Below are 18,567 nucleotides of genomic sequence, written 5' to 3'. Positions count from 1 at the left end.
TACTTTTTTTTTAAAAAGAGAGCTTAAATGAAAAGACACCAGATATTGCTAATTATAACAACACTGAATACAGGAATGTGGGTTGTTTTGGGTATCCCAGATTATTATTAGAACTTCCACAATTTTGATCCAAACAAAACTGTATACTATTACAAATTTTGTATATTATAGATATATCCTCTTCTTTCCATTGCTCTAATTTTTAAGACTTTGCATCTGCAATGCTAGTTGCCTAGCTATCATGCTGATCCGCTGGCTTTAGTAAATTTTGAGTCCCTTACCTAGAACAAGTGTGCAGATTAGAAGCCCTAATTTTACTTTGACTTTATTTACTGTGTATTTTGTCTAGGCCAGTGACTCAAAAAGCCAGGTGGAGGTCCATAATGACAGCCCCCATTTAGGTGTCCTTTAAAGTGGTCATACAATAACTTTTACCTACTGGTAAGCCTATATTAAGGCTTACCTGTAGGTGCTGCAAATATCTCCTAAACCTCCATGGTTTATGAGATATTTACGAAAAAGCCGAGCGCTGTTGTCATCGGCACATGCGCCCTTTAGAAAGGGCACATTGTGCTGTTTCTAATAGGGGTCATGCCGTGACTGGTTATATAAAAAGTTAATAAAGCGCTACCATCAACCTTAATATAGCACAGTGATCCAATAAATAATGTGATCCAATAAAGGATGTGATCCTATAAAAAATAAATAAACTAAACATATATAAGTGTCCTCTAAACCACACTAGATATAAATTAATTACTGTTCTTCCAAAAGGTTGTAGATTTCTGGAGATACTGGGAAAAAAGTCAAATACCACTCATTTGTAAGATAAAACACAAAAGGACAACGATACCCAAATGATCAGGTGTGTAGTCCCTGATGTTGTTCATTGTTGTGGATTGCTTTCATACCTTCATTGCTTTCAATCCTTCATAGATCGATTTCACTCAAATAGAAGAAAGGACATACCTCATTGCGCAAATAAATAAACTAAAAACGACATGTGGGTAATAAAACACAATTGCACTCACACATGCCCTGCAATAAGATCACATTTAGGAAGGTTTTTTGAGGGATATATTCAGTCTCCTCTCTTAGCTTTTTCCTGCTCACACAGCACTGGGGTTACTGGCTCCTCCTACGCGACTTTTGCATGCGCGGGAGTGACGTCACGCGAGTCCGGCCAGTCACAGAGCCGGAGTTCGCGGCCCCGGAAGCTCGTGGGGACAATGGTGACATCGTGGACTTCGGTTTCAGGTAAGTGACACATAATGGGCTACTATGCGATGCATAGTAGCCCATTATGCTTTACCTTTGCAGGGCAATAAAGAAGAAGTAAAACCAGCAGGGTTTACTTCCTCTTTTAAAGTAATGAAATGCAGTCATAGTTAACAACCATTACATTAGGAGTCCAATCACTAGGTGCTAAATGTCAGCATTAATTTATTCATTGGTCAGTATAGAAGTGCAGTCGCTGTAGATCCGAGGGGGACATGCAAGGAAAATAAAAAACAGCATTTTAGCTTGCACACGATTGGATAATAAAATCACTTTCAGTGCAATTTCAAGTGCACTTTGCACTTGTAGTTTGCACTTGTAGTGCAAAGTGTATTTGCCTTTCGTAAATAACCCCCATTGTCTCTACATTCCCATATTCCCATAAAAGGGGGCCTGTCAGGAGCCAGCTCCATGGCTGATCCCAATCCTTTCTGCACCACTTAATAAATCACTGACTTGGAACAAGAATGCACTGTTACTCACTTAGTAGTGAAATAAGGATAAGAATTACAGCCATAGAGCTTACATCTTCAAAAACAAGACAGTAACTGCAGCTACCATACTTCTGTCCCACAGATTCCCTATAAGTAGCTGAAGAAAGAACTTTATATAACCTCTTCCCATCCCGCCTATAGTCAAATGACGGCCGCAATGTGTCTCTCTTATCCTGGGCAGCCATCATATGACGTCCTCGTCTTCCCAGCAGGTAGGGGGCACGCGCGCACCGCCGCATCACTTGGAAGCCGATGTGCATGCCTGGCTGGTGCAATGTCCGCCGAGCACCTGCGATTGCCGGTCACAGAACAGGAACGTGGATCTGTGTCTGTAGACACGTCCTGTCAGGGAAGAGACCGATCGTGTGTTCCCAGTACAGAGGAACACCGATCGGTCGCCTCCCCCAGTCAGTCCTCTCCCCCCACAGTTAGAATCACTCCCTAGGTAACACATTTAACCCCTTGATCGCCCCCTAGTGTTATCCCCTTCCCTGCCAGTGACATTTATACAGTAATCAGTGCATTTTTATAGCACTGTTCGCTGTATAAATGTGAATAGTCCCAAAATAGTGTCAAAACTGTCCAATCTGTCTGCCGCAATATCGCAGTCCTAACAAAAATCGCAGATCACCGCCATTAGTAGTGAAAAAAAAAAAATGCCATAAATCTATCCCCTATTTTGTAGGTGCTATAACTTTTGCGCAAACCAATCAATATACGCTTATTGCGAATTTTTTTTTACCAAAAATATGTAGAAAAATACATATCGGCCTAAAATGAAAATTGGGATATTTATTATAGCAAAAAGTAAAAAATATTGTGTTTTTTTCAAAACTGTCAGTCTTTTTTTGTTTATAGCACAAAAAATAAAAACCACATAGGTGATCAAATACCAACAAAATAAAGCTCTATTTGTGGGAAAAAATGATCAAAATGTGGGTACAGTGTTTTATGACCGTGCAATTGTCATTCAAAGCGTGACAGCGCTGAAAGCTGAAAATTGGCCTGGGCAGGAAGGGGGTGAAAATTACATATTGAAGAGGTTAAAAGATGATCTGAGGGAATAACTGACTGAGGCACTCAATAGCAACTCCAATGAGACTAAAAACACTGCAAAATGGCAGCTTAAAAACTGGCTGGTTGCTTCAGGCAGTTAAAAAGAGCCAAATGTGATTGCACTGACATATATAACAGGGCTCAGTAACCCTAGTCACATATATGGCCTATTTTTATACAAAATATAAAGCAGTAGCTTGAAACTGAGAGATATTTATTTGGTCTATAAAACGATCCAAGTAAATTTTATGTAAATCACTATGTACCCATTTAACGGGAACTCAAACAAGTTACGTTAATATGCTGTGCAAGTATTTGAGGTTTCCTCTGCTCAAAGTGGGATTTAATGGTTATGTGGTCTATTGCCATGGGGATCTAGAAGCATTTGTGAATACCACTTCCTCGGCATGAACGTGGAGATTCTATGGTTTTCCTTTTCTTGGCTCATCTTAATCAGTTTCAGGATGACCTTATTCCTGTGTATTAGATATATTATCGAGACACATTTGGACAAAAGTGAGTAAAGTGTAACCACAAACGGCATTACTTCATAAAATAAGCTGGTATGTCAGTAAACACAAGACATGTATGATCACACAGACTTGCAATCTGATAAAGCAGAGACTTGCAATTTGGTAAAGCAGGTTCAATTTTTAAATGTTTAAATTCCATTTTTTTTGTTCTGAATGGAGTTAAAAAAAATTGCTAGATATTTATTTTTGCTGCTCCAACATACTTCAAAATACAAGATTTGGTATCACTTATTAGTGGCTAAATTTTCTCAACAACCAGATTTTTGTTGTTCTTAACAACTGTTTTGGAGACCACACACATATCACAGTGTGAAAAAAATATTTAAAAAAAGGAAAAAGCAGAGGTGTTATCAATAGGATCCATATGGTCTGTTGCAGAGAATAATGAGAGCCTGCTTGCATCACCAAACCCACAGAAATTGTCTAACCAACTAATCCAGCATGGCTAAAGGTGTGTTCCTTTTCTCTATAGAATGACTGGCAAACTACTTAGATATTTTCAAACATTTTGGAAGATGTAAATTTGTGATAGTGAGCATTCCAGTGCCCTTTATCGCTACAGTTCATCACAGCCACAGGCAATGCAAACGTTTGGTCATATTAGCTTTAATTGTTATATGTATGTAAACCCTTAGAAGCCCAAATTAAACATCTGCTTTCTATTTTCTAACAATATTTCCCCTCTCCTTTAATGTCTGGCCAGGCTGGCTGGCAGTAAGGAAACTGGTGACATGATCTGATCTTCAAACAGTTCTTTCAATTTCTGATTGTTAGAAGTAATTTTTAGGACCCCTAGTGTCACGGTCAGGGGTCAGGCCAGTAGCTATAGCAGCAGAGAGGCTCCCACCAACCAGCTGGATAGGTGAACAAGCATGTCACAGTGGCAGATGACCCAAGTTCACCCGAGGTGCGGTGTCCAAGTACTAACTAGTGTTCACCAGAGCTCCTGATGGTGGAGATGAGTTTTGCTGTGTGTTAGTACCAGGACACGGTCCTCAGGATCCACCCACCAGCAGGGCAGCAAGCCAGGGTCCAGTAGCAGATAGGGATCAAGCAGAAGTGCAGTCAGTAAACGAGCCAAAAGTTGGTAACAAGTGGTTGCAGGTTGGGGTCAAGCAAAAGCACAGTCAAGGAACAAGCCAAAGGTCGGTAACGATTGGCAGCGAAGATACAGAGAGCAGCAAGAGTGACAAGAGCAAGATATTGGCTGGAGAGAGCACAATAGTCCGGCAAACAGGAAGTGCAGACACATGGCTTAAATCAGCAGGTTCATGGGAGGAGCAAAGAGTTCAAGGTTCACGAGAAGAAAGATATAAGGCAAGATTGCCTAAGCAATCAGGCTGGAAGCTGTCCCGTATCTCAGGTGTCTCAGCGTGAAGAGTTACTGCCAGACACAGCAGAAGCCCCAGGTTCAGGTCCAGGCCTTGACACCTAGCCAAGAAAAGGAATTGCCCTCCCCATAATATGACCTTGGCAAGCTGAAGTTGTTACATAAATTCAGAGAGGGAAAAATATGAATATATAGTATGACCTCTAACAGATTGCCCATGGTAATGTATAGAGAACTAACTTGATCTATTGACAATTAGAAATCAGCTGCTAAACCAAGTGTGACCTCGGATGGCCATGCCAGATATTGAGGTAGATCTCTCTGTTTGATTAACTCATTAAGGTGTCCGTTTATGAAGCAGTGATCAGCGGTGATCCTGAGGATCGCCGCTGATCACAGTCCATAAACAGTTTATGAAACAGTGATAATGGGGGGAGAACATGTTTGAACTTGTTCTCCCGCCGATTATCTCTACACACGGAGAATCCTCATGAATTACACAGTAACGGCCAGTTTATGAAGTGGTGATCTCACCGCTTCACTGGCGATCTGTGTCAGAATTCACACTCCCAGGTTCACCAGCTCAGAGATGGTGAATCGGGGAGTGAAGAGAGAATCCCGGGGGATCTGAGGGGGAAGGAGGAAGATTTTTAACTTCCTTATGCCTCGTTCAGACCCCCAACACTGTAACCATGTCCCCCTGTCATATTTATGTGTATACATATATATACATATAATGTGTATATGTATATATATATAATGTGTGTGTATATACATGTATATATAATGTGTGTGTGTGTATACATATGTATATAATATAGGGGGACTGGTTATTTTATTAACATTAATCCACGCCGTCTGTCTGTGTATTGAGCGGTGATAATTTATCACTGCTTAATAAACTGACATCTCTGTATTTCTGGTACTGTAATCTTGTAAAGTCTCACGAGATTCCAGTATCAGGGGCCGTTCTCCACCGTTGGAAGAGTTTGTAGATCGCTTCACTCCTCAGAAGGTGAAGCGATCTACAAAGCTTCATAAACAGGCACACAGAGGAGAAAGATCTTCACTGTGAATGCCGGAGAATGAAGCGGTGAATAGATTTCACTGCTTCATAAACGGACACCCAAGCCTTTACAATATTCACAACAGATACAAATATGCATACACATTACTGCAAATTGTATTTAAAACAGTGTGGTAAATTAATTTTTTTCAAAGAAAATATTATTACTATTATTATTTATATGTTCAACATGTAAATAATAATAATAATTATGGAAAATGAATAATGTATATATCAGTCATCCATAATGTTGAGTGGCACATGTAGTAATGTGAAACCCATATAATTTGTTCTAAGAACACCTGTGTCACCAAAAGGCAATGAAGAAATGTTGTACAGTGATTTCTGGATTGTCATTGTCACAGAAAAAACAACACCGGAGTTTATCAAAAGATTTAATCAGCAGCAACAGATCAGAATTGCCAGCATACATTGGGTCACATACATTTTCCTTAGCATCGATGTCCATGATCATCCATTGATTTGCATACAATGTGAGATCTGAGTGCACCCCCACAAACTTTAGGATCAAATACAAAAGCAAAAAAGTGCAGTTCAAGTAATACAAAATGCATTATGCATCACAATCAGTTTCTGCCTAATGTCCACATTTTATAGCTACATCCCAGATTAATTATAAGCATGTTGTAGCATATAAATACCTTATCCTGTGCCGACTTGATTGGGCAAGTTTTGTTTTCAGCCAAAGGCTTATGTAAATGATATTGGGCAGGGCACATTAGGTTAATCATTACAGTAAAACATAACACAACTTTTTAGCCTGTGCAAAATAGTTAATATTTTTTATGTTCTCAGAGAAAGCAGAGATAAACCAATTGCATTGTGATCGCTCTTGTGGGTCCTTTTCAATTTCTTTTCCATACAAAATTCAAATGTGCTCTACTGGAACCTTCAGAACAATAAAGACAAATCTGATGTTCTCTCATTCCGAATAATGTTTTCTCAGATCACAGTAGATGTCCCTGCACTTAAGGGCCATTACTATGCCGTCTGCCTTTGGGCTTATTGACTAATTCAGGGGCCCAAACACTACACTTTTCATTCACTCCTTTGGAACATTTAGAAGAGATTTTGCACTTCCTTGTACATGGCCATAAGTTAAGTGTATGACTGTCTGGTGACCCCTTAAAGCTGTGCAGCCCAGGTACAACAGCCATGTTGGAGTTAATCTTAGCATCCAGACTTTGTCTCACCCACGAACACAGAAAAGGGAAGCAAAGTGAGCTGAGGAGGGACCAAGGCTGCAGTGGAGAGACAGATACATGGGGAGACCTGGAGAGAGGTGCAGGCTTGGGGGGAGTGCACCAGAGTACTGTGCTCTCTTTCACCTGGCCTTTGGAACATGTGTTCTAATCCTCATTACCGAGCTGAGATCTTGCGGACTGTGTTGCAATAATTTCCATCTGGAGCAGTTATTAGACTGCATACTGCTGTCAAGAGAGCATCTGACAGGTTTCTGAGTGGCCTCTGAGAAGGCCTTTGTCCACTTTTGTGGGTACTGAACCTGTTCATTACTGCAGGATTGTGCTGCTGCCAGTGGAATTATATCTTGTTACCCTAGGATACTTTGAGAGTGTTATTCCTCTTTCAGCGTACAAATACCTTCATTTGAAGGTTGAGCACTCCCATGCCAAGTTAAAGGGCCCCACCACCAACAGACTTTACATTTTATAATTCTACTGGCCAGTGGCCAGTGTTTTAGTCCTTACTAAAGCATTAGTCCACATGGTTACTTGCATTCTCTCATAATTCTGTGACATTCACCTTTGTGACTGCTGTTACTTTTGTTGGTAATTTCTCTCTCATTTGCAGATCATCTTCTGGCAGTGCCCTTCACAAGCAATTAAAGGGGTCAAACCTTTTTTTGTTTCACTGTGCCTTTGAATATTTACATTTTTGATATCCTGTAAACCCTGCTACAGTGCAATGTTTTATCAGTGTTTTATTTACAGGTTTTTTTCCAGCCCTGGTGTTTTGTTGGGTCCAGTACAGGATGGGTCTCCACTGGACATGATAGGAGAACCCTACATAGATAATCATAGACACGGGAGGGTCAGTGAGCTAAGAACTCTAGTGGGGAAATTTCAATGCTGAAGTCCCAAATAAAAAAGAAAAGACCTCTACCATCCTGTTTTTAGTGAATGCAGACTTTAATGAAGGCAGAGGTGATATGAAGCTAGACTTTACAAACTGTATTATGGCATATATATATATATATATATATATATATATATATATATATATATATATATATATATGTGTGTGTGTGTGTGTTTTTTTTATTTTTATAATAGAGCTTAACAAAGACAAATGGGCATGTACCAGGTTATCAAAACAGAAAATTAGTGTGATGCATGAAACGCAATTTTTTTGCTTTTTTTGTAAATGACCTTTTGAAAATCATCCCATTACTTCAATAACATCACTGTTAATTTTTGCACTCCACAGTGTCAACATTCACTCCCATTCCTCTACTCGCACACATCGTTCTCTCCCCATACAATATTATTATAACAACATTAAATTCCACCTCGGAATAGCATTACAGCAGAAAGGGTTTTAGGCAGGGGTCAAGGCAGACAGAATACCATTGGGTACTCTCTACCTGTATAAATTAGGGAGCTTGCTTTAGGATTACAGCATCTGACATTAATACTCAAGCTCTTTCCTGCTTGGCCAAACAGTGAACACTACATTAAATTAGAAATTAAAAAAAAAAGCTAGCACCAGAACCCAGTAGCTGTAAAACACCCATATTTAAAATAAATTTAAAGAATTAATACAATCGCTGTCAGTTCCTAAACAGTCAACAAACACTAACCTGGATGAACAACTCTTGATTATGGTGACAAAACAACAGTTTTCAATGGAAAAGTTAAACATAGTTCATATACTCTACACAGAGCAATGGGCCTTCTTTATAAAAGTATCTAAAGACCAATTTATATTAAAAAGCTTCTGCCTTTCATTTTGTAAACTTCAATAGCAAGAAGTGACTGACTGATTGATAATAGTCCAGCCTTTCCCAACCTTTTTACCCCAGAGGCACCCTTAAAATAATTTTCACCCCTTAGGAACCCGAATTAAAACCAATACATAGGGGGTCCCTAGAAAAAAATTCCCTTGCATTGGAGGCCAGGTGGAAGAATGTCCCCCTTACAGTGGTGGTACTAATGGCACCTTTAAAGACAGCTAAAAAAAATATTTGTGTCTTGCTGCTTGCGTTGCTAAGTGGCGTTGATCCTGGAACTCTGTAGGCACCATCAAACAGAATGTCAATTAGTTATAGCTCAAGCAAGTTCTGGGGGAATCCTAAAGTTTCATGGAACCCAGGTTGAGAAAGGCCACCACAGGCTATACAGACTCTTCCTTTGATGCTTTTATACAAGGCCCAATTATAAAGATTTCTTAGCAAGGTGATCTTACAAGACATTAAGACAAGAGTTTCTACATGCAGTTAAGTGGATAACACATTTTGCTGTACCTACCTAATGACATTAATTGATTCTGCTAAAAAAAAACAAAAAAACAACACTGACATATTTTTAAATACTGCACATTGAAAAGCAGTTAAAACAAATCATGTGCACATTGAGTGGATTTATACATAACAGCCATATTTTCTGTGATATTCAAGAAAATAAAAAATAATTTAGGTTTGTCTTTATCAGTTAGATAAAGAGTGGTCAAGTATTACGCGAGAGAATAAACTCCTTGATGGCTATCTATATTAACAGAAACTGCTTGTATTAGGAAAAAATAAAGTTTTATACTATACTTCACATTTAATAAACCTTTTATTATGACACAGAATCCCTTTCTTTAACATTCTATTTTTTACAACCTATTAACTACCCCTATTGCTTTGCATACATTTCCCTGTAGCAGTTGTTTTGTATACATTCTACTATAACAAGTGTTTCAAACTAACTTGCCTGTCTGACACTTCTCAAACTTTAAAGTGATGACTATACAAATATGCAAAAAACTAAATTTAGATTTGATTATCCGAATGACATTTCCTGAAGAGACCCTGCCACCCACATAAAAAAAAAGTCTTCTGGAGCTACTGACATCATCGAAATTGCAGTGCCCAGGGTTTTTGATATCTACACATGGGAGGCTTTTACAGGTATAGAAAATGCAAAAGATACATTAAATGCACACAATAATCTTAAAGAGATATATTTTTTTAAATAAATGGTCTGTCAACAGGGCTTCTTTAAGAACGTGGAGGCCATACAAAATCTGATAGTTGCAAGAGATGGGACAGGCATAATTTTTTTAGCCATTGAGAAAGAAACTGCCCTATCGCCACGTCTTGACTTAACATCTTTGCGTTTGAGAAAAATTGCAATACTGATTTATTCTTATACAGCACTGGCAGATGTATAACCACTATCATCTCTGTGGGAGATCTGCCTATATATGGTTAGCCATAGAATTTTGATTTTTAATGATACATAACCATATCTTTGACGGGCTGAAAAAAAATAAACCAATCAGAAATGAATCATGCAGGAAACTATATTAGTCCCATTTAACTTGTGGGTCATTCTTTTTAAACATTCAGTCATCTCCAGTAGGCAACTATTACCTTTCAAAATGTTAAATAACTATAGCTAGGATGATCACTATCAGTTAGGAAACCAAATGTCTGTAACCTTCTACACTTCCTCTTATTGCTATATACACATTCATACTTTCCATTTATCTATATAACACCTTCTCTGTCTCCCTTTTATATCAACTCATTCTTTAATTTTCACCCCTACTTACAATGTCATTTTTAAAAGCTGAACTCCAGGTAAACAGCTATACAGCTGAAATACATACAGTACACAAGTGCTGTTTTTTTAACCTTCCAAAGGATCTGTTTTCTACTATTTGGTCCTGAGATTTTCACAGCCCTATCAGACAACCGCATTGGTGACTTGCTTTTTTAATACTACACCTAAGCAATACAAGAAGATCGCCTCCCTGTTTCCAGCCTGTGATTGTACATTACAGGAAGATCAACAGCTTAACCCTCTGATTACTGTTCTGTCCTCCTGCCAGAATGTCAATTGTCAACAAATATGCACTGCAGCACATCTGATTAGCTCCTGGTGCTACCTTTCCCAAAAATCCATTTAGTGATCGTCATCTTATAACCTAGCTAAATCATATAGAAAAGTTACATGGCAAAATTAGATATTATCATTATCCTTTGACCATATAACCATGCTGATAGTGTGACTGCTAGTTTGTTTCCTGAGAAATTACTTACAGTACATACAGCAGTGACAGTGTTCTTAGACAGTATATACAGCAGGCTTGGAATATAAATTACAGAGAGCCATGAAGTAAGAATTTATTATCTTTTGGAGGGCCATCAGCAGCATAGATGAAGATATATACCAAACCCATGTAGAGGGCATGGCTATTTTATAGGGTTGAACACTATTCACTAAATAACTGCCCCCACTGTATAAAAGAGCAGAACCCTTGATTGCCTAGATAGGTATAGCAAAATAAAGAGCATTCTATCCTGAGTAATGGTAACAACCTGGGATGTCGCGCTTCTCTGCTAGCATGTAACAGAATAAATGGCTTTATCCAACAGCAGGAATGAAGATAAAATGATTTTTGTTCCTTACATTTTCAACAAGTGCATGCATGCACATGCTGTAATATTCTATAGCGTATGGATGTGTAGTCATGCTAGCACTGTTGAGCATTCATGTGCAAAGTGTAGTCTACAATTGGTGAGGATTCATGAATAGCTCTGATTATTTTCCCCATCCTAAAATCATTAGGACTAAAGCATAATTTGCAGTATATCAATTTCTAGCAAATTGCATGTATCAGAATAGAGTGAGGATAACTATACCAAAGACGACTCAGCCGCCAGGATGATCTGCTTGTACTCCTGAATCAGAAAAGAAAACAGACTGAAGGGCTCTCCATGAACGTCGAGTGGTTGCAGGTTTAGGTGGAGAGCTTGCAGTTCTATAACTAAATGGGGTGGGAATTCGAGATGGTGACTTGTCTGGTTGAGTGTCTACACGTGGTCTGATCTTTGGGCGCAGTTTGAGTTTATAGATGGAAGGTACTCTATCTGGGCGTTTCTGGGATTTTTTTGGTCGTAAGACCACCGCACTAGAATCAGCTTCAGCTGCCTCAGATGGGTCTTCTGGCTCCACTTCCTCCTGAAGATCCTCAGAAGCAGGTGGGCAGGAACTATCATCTGAAGAGCTGGACAGAGCAGGAAGTCTTCTCCAAGTAAATGGAGGAAGTACTACAGTGTTCCCCTCTGCATTCTGCTCTCTTCCACCTCCACTGATATAGAAGTTCAGTGAGGAAGATGATGAGCTAGAAGAACAGTATGCAGAGTCTATAACAGCTGGCTCACAAGATGGTGGACTTAGCAAGATGGTTCCCTGTGCTCCTCCAGCATTCTCTGAGGTCCCAAGGAGTCGTGAATTTTCAAGGAATTCTTTCTCAAAGCTACGATACATTTGTTGTTCCTGGCAAGCATCCAAAGGCTGTGAGGTGTATCCCAGCTGTCTTCTTGCATGTGTTTTGGGAGGCTCTGTTTGAGGACAAGTAATAGGGGGCTTGGAAGCATTAGGAGTTGTCAATGAATGTTGTCCTTCCTTATCCCGTGTAATCATCAAAACTGTCTTCTTGTTACTTGAGGGCCCTTGACTTCGGGCACGCCTTGTTGAAGGGCCAGTACTTGAAATACCTTGGGTTCTGCCTCTATCAGACACTGCAGGCTGGGATACCTGGGATCGCCGGGAAAGTGGTCCGCGGTCCTGGGATTGGCTGCGTATTACTGAAGCACGGAATCCTGGTCTTAACACTTCGGATGATTTTCTGCCAGCAGGGGCACTCTGGACAGAGGAGGCAGAAGAGTCACTGTCACCAGAATAGCGTCGGGAACGAGGAGGCCTGAGACAGAAGGAAGGAGTGAGATGTAGCAAAGACAGTAAGTAAATTAACAGAAATTTTCAAGAAAAGCAAAATATGGCAGAAAGTTAAAGTTACCAAAGAAGAGTTTGTATTACATGATGCAACTCCAACATGTAGCAGTATATACCGTACACATTCAATCTCAGATAATCTCAATCTCACATACCAAAATGACAAGACTAGTTTCAGAATTTTTTATATTGTAAGACAATACTGTTTAAACATTTTATTGGATGCAAGTGACCACGGTACAGTGCATCCGGAAAGTATTCACAGCGCTTCACTTGTTCCACATTTTGTTATGTTACAGACTTATTCCAGAATGGAATAAATTCATTATTTTCCTCAAAATTCTACAAACAATACCCCATAATGACAACGTGAAAGAAGTTTGTTTGAAATCTTTGCAAATGTAGTAAAAATAAAAAAGGAAAAAATCTCATGTATTCACAGCCTTTTCCATGACCCTCAAAATTGTGCTCAGGTGCATCCTGTTTCCACTGATTTACCTTGAGATGTTTTTACAACTTAATTGGAGTGCACCTGTGGTAAATTCAATTGATTGGACATGATTTGGAAAGGCACACACCTGTTTATATAAGGTTCCACAGTTAACAGTGCATGTCAGAGCAAAAACCAAGCCATAAAGTCCAAGGAATTGTCTGTAGACCTCTGAGACAGGATTGTATGGAGGCACAGATCTGGGGAAGGGTACAGAAAAATTTCTTCAGCCTTAAGCCTGGTTTCACACTTGTGCGGTGCGAATTGAAGCTCAGGTTTCACTGGGGAGATAACAATCTCCTGTTCAACGGATTCATTGCGTTTTTGCTCAGGATTAGAGAGCAGGGAGAGGGGGAGGGAGGGGGAGGTGTAGTGAGGAGAAAGAGAAAATCCTTGTTCAGAACGCAATGCATCTGCGAATCAGATGCGTTCCCATAGGAGATAATAGGCTCGTAATTCGCACCGCAATGCCCAAAAAACGCACACGTTTTTTGTGCAATGCGCAGTGCGAATGCAACGCACATATGTGAACCAGATGCATTCATATGAATGTATTTTAAAATGTCCTGCGAATTAGATGCGGTGTAAGCCGCATCTAATTCGCATAGGTGTGAACCCGGGCTAAAGGTCCCAATGAGCACAGTGGCCTCCATCATTCGTAACTGAAAGAAGTTTGGAACCAACAGGACTCTTCCTAGAGAAGGCCGCCCTGGCCAAACTGAGTGATTGGGGGAGAAGGGCCTTAGTCAGGGAGGTGACCAAGAACTCAATGGTCACTCTGACAGAGCTCCAGTGTTTCTCAGTGGAGAGGAAAACATTCCAGAAGAACCACGATCTCTACAGCACTCTATCCAAGGTTGGATCCAGGGGGGAGGGGCATTGGGGCAATTGCTCTTCCCGAGAAAATCGTGAGCGGGTCTGGGGGTGAGCAGGCCAGTGAGCAGGCCGGCAGGTGAGCGGGCAGGTAGTCATGCCAGTAAGCAGGCTGGTGGGTGAGCGGGAAGGCAGGACAGTGGCATCATCTCTCAACGCCCACCCTGCATCACTGCAGTTACGCCCTCACTGTGCAGCCACGGGCAGCAGAGAGATTACATCACTCTGGGCCACTGGCAAGTGACAATCTGCATCTGGTGGCAAGCAACACAGCCACTGGCAAGTGACAATCCAGATCTTGTGGCAGGTGGCGTGGCAAGTGACAATCCGCATCTGGTAGCAGGTGACATGACAAGTAACAATCCGTATCTGGTGGCAGGCGACCTGGCAAGTTGCAATCCGCATCTGGTGGCAGGCGACATGACAAGTGACAATCTGCATCTGGTGGCAGGTGAGGTGGCTTGTGAGAATCTGCATCTGGTGGCAGGTGAGGTGGCTTGTGAGAATCCACATCTGAAGGCAGGTGAGGTGGCAAGTGACAAGCTGCATCTGGTGGCAGGTGAGGTGGCAAGTGACAAGCTGCATCTGGTGGCAGGTGATGTGGCAAGTGACAAGCTGCATCTTGTGGCAGGTGACATGACCAGTGACAATCCGCATCTGGTGGCAGGTGAGGTGGCAAGTGACAAGCTGCATCTGGTGGCAGGTGATGTGGCAAGTGACAAGCTGCATCTTGTGGCAGGTGACATGACCAGTGACAATCCGCATCTGGTGGCAGGTGACGTGGCAAGTGACAATCCACATCTGGTGGCAGGTGACGTGGCATGTGACAATCCGCATCTAAAGGCAGGTGACCTAGCAAGTGAAAATCCGCATCTGAAGGCAGGTGACATGGCAAGTGACAAGCTGCATCTGAAGGCAGGTGATGTGGCAAGTGACAAGCTGCATCTGGTGGCAAGTGACAGTGACAAGCTGCATCTGGTGGCAGGTGAGGTGGCAAGTGACAAGCTGCATCTGGTGGCAGGTGATGTGGCAAGTGACAAGCTGCATCTTGTGGCAGGTGACATGACCAGTGACAATCCGCATCTGGTGGCAGGTGAGGTGGCAAGTGACAAGCTGCATCTGGTGGCAGGTGATGTGGCAAGTGACAAGCTGCATCTTGTGGCAGGTGACATGACCAGTGACAATCCTCATCTGGTGGCAGGTGACGTGGCAAGTGACAATCCACATCTGGTGGCAGGTGACGTGGCATGTGACAATCCGCATCTAAAGGCAGGTGACCTAGCAAGTGAAAATCCGCATCTGAAGGCAGGTGACATGGCAAGTGACAAGCTGCATCTGAAGGCAGGTGATGTGGCAAGTGACAAGCTGCATCTGGTGGCAAGTGACAGTGACAAGCTGCATCTGGTGGCAGGTGACGGTGGCAAGTGACACGCTGCATCTGGTGGCAGGTGATGTGGCAAGTGAAAAGCTGCATCTGGTGGCAGGTGACGGTGACAAGCTGCATCTAGTGGCAGGTGACGGCGGCAAGTGACACACTGCATTTGGTGGCAGGTGACTGTGGCATGTGACACACTCAGGGCTCCCACCGATTTGGCATTATGGTGAGTTTAACTATTTCATTTTATATTACAATGTAATAATAGAAATAATGTGCTTCAATCATCCTGACACCATATCAACCATGGTGCCATGATGATTGAAGCGCCAACACCAGCCATTCCCCCCGACAAATTGCCAGTGAAAAGCTTATTTTCTGGCAGTGCCCCTCCTGCCAGTCAGAAGCCACTCCTCAGTAAAAGGCACATGACAGCCCACCTGGAGTTTGCCAAAAGGCACCTGAAGTACTCTGAGATCTTGAGAAACAAAATTCTCTGGTCTGATGAACAAAAATAGAACTCTTTGGCCTGAATGGCAAGCGTCATGTCTGGAGGAAACCAGCCACTGCTCATCATCTGGCCAATACCCTTTCTACAGTGAAGCATTGTGGTGGCAGCATCATGCTGCGGGGATGTTTTTCAGCGGCAGGAATTGGGAGACTAGTCAGGATCGAGGGAAAGAGGAATGCAGCAATCTACAGCGACATCCTTGATGAAAACCTGCTCCAGAGCGCTCTGGACCTCAGACTGGGGCGAAGGTTCGTCGTCCAACAGGACAACGACCCTAAGCACACAGCCAAGATAAAAAAGGAGTGGCTACGGGACAACTCTGTGAATGTCCTTGAGTGGCCCAGCCAGAGCCCAGACTTGAACATTTCTGAAGAGATCTGAAAATGGCTGTGCACCGATGCTCGCCATCCAACCTGATGGAGCTTGACTGGTCCTGCAAAGAAGAATGGGAGAAACTGCCCAAAAATAGGTGTGCCAAGCTTGCAGCATGATACTCAAAAAGACTTGAGGCTGTAATTGGTGCCAAAGGTGCTTCAACAAAGTATTGAGCAATGGCTGTGAATACTTATGTACAGTGCATGTGATTTTTTTCCTTTTTTTTTAATAAATTTGCAAAGATTTCAAATAAACATCTTTCACATTGTCATTATGAGGTATTGTTTGTAGAATATTGAGGAAAATAATGCATTTAATCAATTTTGGAATAAGGCTGTAACATAACAAATGTGGAAAAAGTGAAGCGCTGTGAATACTTTCCGGATGCACTGTAAATATAGTCACCTGAGCTGCTACAAACAGAGACCCATACTAAAGTAATATGCAAGGCATGGGAATGGGGGACAAGAGCTGTTGCAAAATACCTTGCAAAAACCTTCCAAATTAAAGTGTACCGTATATACTTGAGTATAAGTCGACCCGAATATAAGCTGAGGTACCTAATTTTACCACAAAAAACTGGGAAAACGTATTGACTCGAGGATAAGCCTAGGGTGAGAAATGCACAGCTACTGTAAGTGGAAAAGAGGATCAACAATGCCCATTTGCATGCCTCACTGTGCCCATTTGCAGCCACAGGTTCCCCGAACTTCAAATTCGGTAGTTAAGGGTTCCTAGCTGCCCCCTAGCTGCAGCCAAAATTTGGGGTCTCTGGACCCAAAGGGTACCGAAATGACATTGCTGCAGATGGACACAGTTGACCGACTTTGGGGCCCTGTATCTCGGGGCCACTCGGTGCTAGGAACCCCAAATTTGCACTACAACATATCCAAAGCTGGGGTTCCTAGCACCAAGTGGCCCCGAGATACAGGGCTCCAAAGTCGGTTCAGAAAATGTCAAGCACTTTTCTGCAGCAGAGAATGACATTTTCCAAACCGACTTTGGGGCCCCATATCTCGGGGCCACTTGGGACTAGGAACCCCAGCTTTGGATATGTTATAGTGCTAGTTCCACTGGGTTTGCACACCAATTGTGGGGTTCCTAGCACCAAGTGACCCCTGAGATACGGGACCCCAAATTTGGTTCGGAAAATGTCATTCTTTGCACCAGAAAAGTGCTTGACTTGAATATAAGCCGAGGGGGGCACTTTCAGCACAAAAAAATGTGCTGAAAAACTGGGCTTATACTCGAGTATATACGGTATCTAAACCCTAAAAATGAACTTTTTTTGTTTGATACCTTTTGTTCTGTTATATATACTCAAAATCTTGTGAGCTGATAACTTCCTGGGCTCTTTGCATGAACTGACTATTATCAGTTACAATGCTTTTGGTTACCTCCGATTGCTGCTGAACTACGTCTCTCTATGTTATGGACAATAGAAGGGCAGGGTTCGGGAGTCCTGTCTGGTTTCTATTGTCCTAATTCAGAAGGGTGAGTGAATATTGTTATTTTATGGATGGATGTGCCTTACTGGCAAATCCCCAGGCGAAAAAAAAGGAAAAAACAGCTTGAAAAAAGAAAATGAATGTAGCCACCACATCTGGTAAGCTGAAATAGTGTGAAACTAGATATGAGTTAATAATAAGGCACATAATTTATAGCATATTTGAGCATCTAAAAAAAGGATAACATTTGTAGCTTTGGTACCATTTAGCTTCAAAGTATTGTTAAAAAAAAAGTATATATACACATTATCTCACAAAAGTGAGCACACCCTCACATTTTTGTAAATATTTTATTCTATCTTTTCATGTGACAACACTGAAGAAATGACACTTTGCTACAATGTAAAGTAGTGAGTGTACAGCTTGTATAACCGTGTAAATTTGCTGCCCCCTCAAAATAACTCAACACACAGCCAATAATGTCTAAACCACTGGCAACAAAAGTTAGTACCCCCTAAGTGAAAATGTCCAAACTGGGCTCAAAGTATCAATATTTTGTGTGGCCACCATTATTTTCCAGCACTGCCTTAACTCTCTTGGGGATGGAGTTCACCAGAGCTTCACAGGTTGCCACTGGAGTCCTCTTCCACTCCTCCATGACGGCATCATGGAGCTGGTGGATGTTAGAGACCTTGCGCTCCTTCACCTTCCATTTGAGGATGCCCCACAGATGCTCAATATGGTTTAGG

General features: G+C 41.6%; 1 protein-coding gene across 1 annotated transcript in view; it reads right to left on the bottom strand.

Moving 5' to 3' along the window:
- Nucleotides 1-6,139: 6,139 nt before the first annotated feature.
- The window catches only part of GAS2L1 (growth arrest specific 2 like 1), a 77,901-nt gene continuing 65,473 nt past the window's right edge, over nt 6,140-18,567 (bottom strand). The window contains exon 6 of the mRNA XM_073630590.1: nt 6,140-12,714. Within this exon, the coding sequence (XP_073486691.1) occupies nt 11,661-12,714 (1,054 nt within the window). The 3' untranslated portion in view covers nt 6,140-11,660. The remainder of the gene's footprint in view (nt 12,715-18,567) is intronic.

This window comes from Aquarana catesbeiana, linkage group LG01 (assembly GCF_042186555.1).
Source record: "Aquarana catesbeiana isolate 2022-GZ linkage group LG01, ASM4218655v1, whole genome shotgun sequence".
NCBI classification, from domain to species: Eukaryota; Metazoa; Chordata; class Amphibia; order Anura; family Ranidae; genus Aquarana; species Aquarana catesbeiana.
Note: the sequence above shows the minus strand (reverse complement) of the source record. Positions and strands in the feature narration are given on the sequence as shown.